The sequence below is a fragment of the Toxotes jaculatrix genome, chromosome 20, assembly GCF_017976425.1.
Source record: "Toxotes jaculatrix isolate fToxJac2 chromosome 20, fToxJac2.pri, whole genome shotgun sequence".
NCBI classification, from domain to species: Eukaryota; Metazoa; Chordata; class Actinopteri; family Toxotidae; genus Toxotes; species Toxotes jaculatrix.
Genome location: NC_054413.1, coordinates 20,098,313 through 20,107,137, shown reverse-complemented (window position 1 = coordinate 20,107,137; position 8,825 = coordinate 20,098,313). Strand labels below are relative to the sequence as shown.

The following is an 8,825-nucleotide window of genomic DNA, read 5'->3' as shown; positions in this document are numbered from 1 at the left end:
AGCAGGTCAAATGTCATCAAAGCACAAGTCTGCAGGTTCTCCAGGGACCACTGGATGTCCACGTTTGTCCATGTGAACTACTGGACCATCCCATCAGACTTTGGGGCGTTTCTCTGGTGGACGTGCTCTCAGCGCGGTACACAGGGGAGATGACTCTGGTCACGGTCCTGCCATCAAACTCCATGTGTTGGACACAGTTTCTGCAGTCGGCCTTCAGTCCTCCTGGCTCTGTCCTCTCAGGAAGAACTGGAGTCAGCATCGTTCCTAATAATAATAATAATAATAGTAATAATAATAATAATAATGGGGTGGATTTATAAGTTTAAAGTTTAAATCAAAATCTGAATTTACGTTTTTAGTGTTTAACTGACGAATGATCAAAATGATTGATTGTGTTGAAAATGATTTTCAGTCATTTATCCATTTAACAGCGACATACACATGTATCTGACGGTTCCAGCCTCTAAAACGTGGATTTTCAGATTCAATTTTTTAAATTATTAATTAATTAATTAAGTAATTAATTAACCAAACGGAAGCAATCACACGCTAAAATGACGACAAAACGTTGTGACTTATTTATTCTTTTTTCTTTCTGCTTCTCTAATAAACAGCGGAGCAGCTGGACGGATCCATAGCAGACGTAACGGTGGGCGGACTTTGGCCGCACCGAGGGCAGAGCTCAGACGGGAGATCGTCTGGGTTGGAGCCACAGCTCGACACCGTCCAGTGAACATCGTTATCCTCCTGTGACAAAGTATTTTCTTCCTGTATCGTGTCGCACACCTTCACAGGTGAGTCTGAATGCGATTTTGGACCTAATTATATTACCGGAAGCCAGTTAGTTGCCTGGTTACTAGCCCTGCTAGCATGCTAACGTTAACGTTAGCCGCTTCGCTTTCATGCTCCACACCCACTGGAGTTCATTAACGCTCGCTGTGTCACAGTTTCCATGAGACTCACTCACTCGCTGGTCCTCCTGGCTGTGTCTCAGTGAGGCTCCTCGGTTTTGTGCAGCTGTATGAAGCTAAACTTTCCGGCTAACTCTGCTTCGGTTACGTGCTTGTTTGTGGCGTAACGTTAACGCCCAGCTGCAGCTCTGACCGTGAGTCAGTTCACCTTCATGTTCATGTCAGTACAGGTGATGGGCTGAGTAAAGTAAAACACCTTTAAAGTGCTGCTCCCGTTAAAGCGCGTACCTGGGCTGGTTTACACAGAGTCACGCGGTCAGAGGTAACCTGTGCACACCTGTCAGGGCGAACAAATCTTGGCTAACCAATCACTACAAGTCCACAGCAGCCAAACAACCATGTCCCTGTGTCTGTGCGTGTTGTTTGTCCAGCTGGTTGCCTGTCAGACATGGCTGCCCAGTGTGTAACCAAGGTGGAGCTGACGGTGTCTTGTGAGAATCTCCTGGACAAAGACATCGGCTCCAAGTCCGACCCTCTGTGCGTCCTGCTGATGAGCAGCTCTGACTCTCAGTGGTACGAGGTCAGTACGGTGCATGAGTTCATATCAGAAAGTTGATTGTTAGTTAATTTCAAAGTAAAGCTGCTGAAATCTGAGTTTGTCTGAATGTCACACACACTGCAGGCTGAAATCATAAAGTTTCCCAGGTGTGGCAGCTCTGGCTCTCAGAGCAGTGTTAACCCCAGATGGAAAAGATGTTATGTAAAGCAGCAGTCACATTATGTCCATTTCCTGTTTCCTCAGTGCACATGGGCCAACACTCACTACTTTCTACGCCTTACATTTGACATTAATTTTATTTCTCACCTCTCAATCCAATCTTTCCCAATAGGTAGAACGCACGGAGAAAGTCCAGAACTGCCTCCACCCGAAGTTTGCCAAAAAGTTTGTCATCGACTACTACTTTGAAATCGTGCAGAAACTGAAGTTTGGGATTTATGACATTGACAACAAGACCATTGACCTGAGTGACGATGACTTCCTGGGGGAACTGGAGTGCACCTTGGGCCAGGTACAGTCTCACCTCTCTTCCTCATACAAGGCCAAGTGTTTGCTTCTAAAGCCGACAACAGATGCCTCCACTCCTGGCTGTTTGGCTTAATTTAACCGAACACTGAAGGGACACCTCAGTCCGGTCAGTGTGATCGGTGCAGCAGTGGTAGGACACACACTGTGGTGTAATAAGATGCCTCTGTTTCACCATGTCAGAGGTGGAGCATCAACATTCCTGATAAACAGTTGCTGGGTAGACACCGTCAGTGTAATTTGACCTCAGATGTTCCTTCTGTCTGATTGCGTTGTGTTTTTTGTTTGTGATGTGCCTCGTGGCCTGGAGCCTGCTCTGTTGTACTCGTCTGCTGAGTTAATTCATTCTGCTGCTGCTTCTTTACTAAACTGCTTTTCTTGTTTTCAGGTCGTGTCCAGTAAGAAACTGACCCGACCGCTCGTCCTGAAGAACAAATCGCCTGCAGGAAAAGGGACCATCACAGTGAGTGGCAGAGAGCGAACTGAAGTGATGGAGTTTGGCTAAATTTAATTTTACTTAGTTTTTTTTAATTTGTCCTCTTTTCTGTTCTAGATCAGTGCAGAAGAAATAAAAGATAACAGGGTGGTGAATTTTGAAGTGCAAGCCAGGAAACTGGATAACAAGGTATGAATGATTATTTTTAAACTTTATTTTTTTTAGACACTCAGATGGATTTTACTTTCATCCCTTTCTTCATTTCCAGGATTTATTTGGGAAGTCCGACCCTTACCTCGAGTTCTACAAGCAGACTCAAACTGGATGGCAGCTGGCTCACAGGACTGAGGTCAGTGTGAGCCGTTCATTTCATTCCTGTCATGTAACGGAACATTCCCTGTTTCCTTGAAGAGGGCAGTGAAACAGTTGGCATATAAAGAGTGAAATGATGATTACCGAACACTTCCACTTTTTGGTTTTTACTCACTCACTGTGTGGAAAGAGGAAGCACTGATGACTGTTACACCACAGCATAGTGTGTATAAACTCGCAGTTGTCCAATTGGAAATGTCATAAAGTTCTGATGTTGCTGTGAATGAGGAAGCAGACCAATCACGTTTGTGAGTGTGACTGAACCTGCAGTAGGTTAGTTTAGTACTGAACTGAGTATAAGAACTGAACTGGCCTTTAAGAATCTGCACATGCTCCATATTCATCTGTTCCTCGTCCTCAGGTGGTGAAGAACAACCTGAATCCAACATGGAGGCCCTTTCGGATCCCCCTGCAGTCCCTCTGTGGAGGAGACATGGACAAACCCATAAAAGTACACTCAATACCTTTTTAACATCGACTGCTTGCACAGCTGGAACCTACAGTCGCTCTGATTCCTTTATAAATGATGAAAACACTTTAAATCAGATTAAACCTGTGTTGGATCTCCCTCTCACACATGTGGAAACATGAACTTACTACAGTGTGTTCAGTACCAGTTTGATCACATATATTTTTTTAACCTCTGAAGCAAACATGTCAGGAAGGAAGCTGTTTCCAGGACAAGTGAGTCACTCTGAGCATCAGTGTTTGTCTTTTCACATCTTACCATCACTTAAAGGGTGACGTGTGTGAATGGAGTAGACGGGGATAATAAAAGACACGTCCTCAGCAGGGTGTCCAGTCCTCCGGCTTTCCTCTCGTAGAAGACGTTTGTCTGATTTCTCTTCATTAAGTCATGATAGTGCCAGCGTCTGTCCAGTACAGCAGCGTGACAGAGAGTCTCACTCCTGCATGGTGTTTGTTTGCTCTGTTTTCTACATCTCCAGTTTTTAACACTTTTAAAGGGTCAGTTCACTCAAACGACAAACCTTTCTCTCTCACCTGTTGAGGTATTTGGCTGTGCTCAAAGTTTGGATTTTATTTGTCCAGGTTTTGAGATATCTGGCACCGGCATCTGTTTTTCTCTGCGTCCCTGTTACTCTGATGACTGTGAGCAGGTTCTGTCGAGACTGTTTCTTACAGTTCGGGTGAAAAGTGCAATGGTCTGGCTTATTTTTTTTTCTTGTTTGCGTGAACTGATCCTGAACAGAACCTTTTCTCTCTGACAGTCATTTAACACTTTCACACTCTTTCTTGCCACGTCGGTCACATCACCAACTGTTTTTACCTGTTTCCAGGTTGAGTGTTATGACTACGACAACGATGGGTCACATGATCTTATTGGAATCTTTGAGACCACAATGACGCGCCTCCAAGAAGCATCACGGACTTCTCCGGTATGAGTGTGTGTGTATTTACACTGTTTAGATGTAACGAGCATCATTTTAAATACCTGAAATGTTCCTTTTACTTCTGTTGTTTTAATTAAATTGTTTTTTGAGTGGACTTTGGTGGATGAAGCAGCTCTTTAAATACCAGCGACGGTCTGTGTGTTAGTGTGTTGTCTGTGAAACAAAACACTAAACTTCTACCTGATTTCGTCACTTTGAAAAAGAGCTTCAGCTTTTGTTCTCAGTAATCAGGCACTGACACAGACGCCCGTGATCTGTTTTCTCCTCAGGCAGAGTTTGACTGCATCAACAGTAAGAAGAAGCAGAAGAAGAAAGGCTACAAGAACTCTGGTGTCGTGAGCGTGAAGCTGTGCCAGGTATGGCACTGTGTTCTCAGCGGTTCACGTAGTCTTCGCTTTTAGCCCCAGTGACTTGCCTGGAAGTGTGAGTTTGAGGTTGCATGTTCTTCAGGACTCTTGTGTAAAACAGGTGCTTTCTCCTTCGTAGGTGGTGAAGGAGTACACGTTCCTGGATTACATCATGGGAGGCTGTCAGATCAACTTCACTGTGAGTTACGGCGTCTCCGTCTTGTGTTCCTCTATGACCTAATCAAGGTAATGACATCTGCATTTTTTTATTTCCATGCGTCTCTCGCTCATCTGCTGGCAGGTGGCTGTCGACTTCACCGGCTCCAACGGGGATCCCAGGTCTCCTCAGTCTCTGCATTACATCAGTCCTCAGGGTGTTAATGAGTACCTCTCCGCCATCTGGTCTGTGGGCAACGTCATCCAGGACTACGACAGGTACGTATGTCACGTACAGCTCAGTACGTTCAAAACTCCACATGCTGTGTTGTTGTCGAGCAAGTTTTGTTCAAATCTTTGCGCCCCTCTTTGTCTCTTTTTCGTGTAGCGACAAGATGTTTCCCGCCTTCGGCTTTGGAGCTCAGATTCCTCCCACATGGCAGGTATAGCATTTAAATATGGGACTACAAATACATGTGTATAGCATGAAGACTGAAGAGTCATGTGGTTATTTCATGCAGGAAATGACATCTGATGATGTTGTGTTTCAGGTCTCCCACGAGTTTCCTCTGAATTTCAACCCGTCGAATCCATTTTGTGCAGGTGTGTTCGCAGGTCACGGCACCGTAGCTTAGTTTCAATCCAGTGATTTCATCTGCTGTACAGAAGCAGCTTAAAAACAGTTTGTTCCTACAAGTCTGACCCTTACTCTGTGTGTGTGTGTGTGTGTGTGTGTGTGTGTGTGTGTGTGTGTGTGTGTGTGTGTGTGTGTGTAGGTGTGGAAGGGGTGGTGGAGGCCTACAGGGTGTGTCTGCCCCAGGTCAAACTCTACGGTCCCACCAACTTCTCCCCTATCATCAACCACGTGGCCCGCTTCGCTCATCAGGCCCTCCAGCAGACCACTGCATCAGTGAGTATCTGCCTGTTCAGGTAGTTCTCTGATTTGAGGTGTTTGCACTGCCTCCAGCTGAGTATTACTCCTCTGGGTGAAAGAGAGATCAGTGAACAGAGAGTCAGCTCCATCCACAGAGCCTGAGTGTCACAGTGGTGATAAAGGTCTGTGCGAAATCTGGGCACTTTTCCTGCACACAGAGGGAAAACACATACTGTTAAAAGCCTGTTAAAGCTCATTTCCTAATTGTCTGTGAATATAATGTAATGTTTTCTCTGTGGAGCAGGAGGATTTGATAATAGCTTGATCCAGAGCATCTGGAGTCCTTCCATTAAATCACAGTGGTACATTTTTAGAACTGTTTTCAGAAACCAGGAGTCACAGTGATTAGATTTGAGAGAGACGAACTCTCAGAGCTGGACTCTGATTTTCGGTGTAATTATCTTCTTAAAAGTAGTCAGGATCACTCACTTTGATAAAGACCCCGACAGACGAGTGTCTAATTACCGTTCTCCTACCTGTGCTGCTGCCGTCTTCCTGAAGCAATACTTTGTTCTGCTCATCATCACCGACGGAGTCATCACAGACATGGATGATACCCGCAACGCCATCGTCAACGCCTCTCGCCTCCCCATGTCGATCATCATTGTCGGAGTCGGGGGGGCGGACTTCAGTGCCATGGAGTTCCTGGACGGAGACGATGGACGCCTGCGTTCTCTGACCGGCGAGCCCGCCATGCGAGACATCGTGCAGTTCGTGCCGTTCAGGCAGTTCCAGAATGTGAGTAACACCCTGACTCCTTTTCTCCATGACGTGCTGAAACAGAATGAGTGGTGCTGGTTTTGATTTCAGCTGATTTTCCTCAGTAAACAAACTCATTGCTATAAAAACTGCATGCACACTTTTTTTTCTGAGCATTTCGCGGCAACATTTTCAATTTAACTGGCTCCAGTTTACAAAGATCCGATTCAGTAGAGCAGTGTCTTCACCCAGTGCCAGAACACATGTCCAGACCCAGGGATTCCCAGCCCCTCCTCGTAGATCTCAGCTCATTTGTGTGCCTTGTGTATTTATCTCTTTTCAGGCGCCGAGCCAGGCTCTGGCCCAAAGTGTATTGGCAGAGTTACCTCAGCAAGTGGCCTCCTTCTTCAGTTTACTCAAACTGAAGCCGCCCCACGATCCCAGTCCTTCATAGGGGTACCCCAGATATTTCAGTCGTAACCCCACCCCCGCCCCAGTCTTTGCATGGCCCGTATGAACCGAACTGTCTCAGTGAATCACTGCATGAATCACCACAAACTGCTTTGTTCATCTTTCCCTTCCAGCTTTTCCTTCTATGTTTTGCTCAGGCTTCATCACCAATGCAGGGAATTCTGTTGTACTTTCTGAGGCTCGGTGGAGCCGGTGTAAAGGGAAACTCCTCTCCAGATCATTGAAGCAAAGCAGCCGAGGATACGATCTGTAGTTTTAGGCAGATATTATTATTCTGTTGGGGAAAAATGTAAAGATATTTGCTGCACAGCTACAGAAACGGCTCCATGTTTCCATGGATTTAGCAGCATAAGCAGTAAATCTCAGGTCTTAGACCAGAGGTTTTCACAGTGATGGGCCTCCTCAGAGGGGCTCAGTGAATGGAAGTGAAAAAATATTGCACTCGTTTCTAAAAGGAGATCATGTAAAATATCGTAAATGTGTGTGATATGGTTAAAGAGGTTTTTGTGTAGCGGGTTTGTAAACAAAATGACAACAACAACAACAAACACAAATCCAAGCCAGACCGGAGGCTGTCAGACAAAGTGAAAAACAAAGATTTGCATATAAAAGAGTGGAATTTTCCTTTAAGCTGCCTTCATCTGCATGACTTCCTCCTTCTCCTTCATCTAATTAAATCAGTGGTGATAACGATCACATCATGAATCATTTACACAGACATAATAAATGTCCTGTACTGGTTAAATCCCACCTTCTTGCACCTCAGGCTCCCCGAGAAGCTCTGGCCAAGAGTGTGTTGGCAGAAGTTCCCAGTCAGCTGGTGGAGTTCTTCAGTACCATGAAGCTGAGTCCACCCAGCTCCAGTCCAGCACCAAACCCTGCAGAGACCAACTGATCTCAAACTGCCGAGAGGAAACCAGAACCTCCGGCACATAGGAACCAGACCCCAGCTTCATCTCATCATAGATAATTAGATCATTAGATAACCCCCCCCCCCCCCCCCCATTCCCAGCCCGCCCCCCCATAAGCACTCAACACTATTTATGACCACTCTCTGTTTTTAGTGTCAGATGTAGCTGTTTTTAGGTTTTAACATCCATGTGTGTTTATTTCAGTGATAAAATCATTAAATCATTCCATCATTTTAAAAGAATGAGCGAGCAGCATGACAGTTGAACATCGCAGGGATTTAAGCCTTCAGTGTTTGTGCAGCAGAAGCAGCTCGTAAACTGTTCTGCTGCTGGTTTTTAGTTCAGTTTATTTTTATCCCACTTTGATGGCTGCAGCATCACGTTACAGTAGTCCTGTAAAAGGCTTTTCCACACTATGATAACAAAGATGACCTTTTAATCATGGCATCAGTAAATGCATGGGAACCTTCTCCCCATATGATGTTTACATCATCAGAGGAACAGCAGCTGAAGTGCCAGGGTTGTTTTTTTTTTGTTTTTTTTTTACATATAACCAGTAGCTTTGCAGTTGCTTCTGTAGTTGGCATGTAGAGTTTATATTTTCTTAAATGTCATGTTACACACGCTTCCTTTAATAACTCATATTTAATAATCTGATGTACTACAAAGTCATTTTTCCTCAGTGAAGTGCCAAAGTGTGTTTGTGGGTTGTTAACCTCTGTAAACCCAGAGCTATATGTACCTGTATATACCTGAAAGTATCAGTCAGAAATCTTATGCTAACTGGAAACACTGGTATGTGGATCTGAGTGTTTGGTGCCGCTGTGACCCCGTGACCCTGTGCTTCTCTGTCTTCTACATTTTGATGAGCAGAGACACCGTGGGGTAGTTTCCTGGACATGGACGGTGGGACGGCCACTGACTTTTAGTCTCTGTTCAGGAAACTGGCCTTGTATTAATGGATGCTCAGTTGTCAGTTTATCAGTCTAATTCAGCATCACACTGAGTGGACATCAGTATTAAACATGCTCATCTGTAGATGTAGATTCAGTAGAGTTTATTGAAATTTATGCATCTTAACTGCAGGTTTGT

The 8,825-nt window shown here is 45.0% G+C and overlaps 1 protein-coding gene across 2 annotated transcripts; it reads left to right on the top strand.

Moving 5' to 3' along the window:
- The first annotated feature begins 658 nt into the window (after nucleotides 1-658).
- On the top strand, nucleotides 659-8,687 carry cpne3 (copine III). 2 transcript variants are annotated; one of them, XM_041066385.1, is made up of 17 exons: nucleotides 659-794; nucleotides 1,343-1,491; nucleotides 1,802-1,981; nucleotides 2,384-2,458; nucleotides 2,549-2,620; nucleotides 2,700-2,780; nucleotides 3,165-3,254; nucleotides 4,102-4,200; nucleotides 4,485-4,571; nucleotides 4,702-4,761; nucleotides 4,864-4,997; nucleotides 5,107-5,161; nucleotides 5,270-5,321; nucleotides 5,495-5,628; nucleotides 6,154-6,390; nucleotides 6,695-6,807; nucleotides 7,589-7,725. In XM_041066385.1, exons 2-16 carry the CDS (start codon nucleotides 1,360-1,362, stop codon nucleotides 6,803-6,805), a joined length of 1,599 nt encoding a protein of 532 aa, XP_040922319.1. In that variant the 5' UTR covers nucleotides 659-794; nucleotides 1,343-1,359; the 3' UTR covers nucleotides 6,806-6,807; nucleotides 7,589-7,725. The 2 variants fall into 2 exon arrangements, with proteins under 2 accessions (XP_040922319.1, XP_040922318.1); XM_041066384.1 differs by lacking the exon at nucleotides 6,695-6,807 and having other exon boundaries at nucleotides 7,589-8,687.
- Nucleotides 8,688-8,825: the final 138 nt, after the last annotated feature.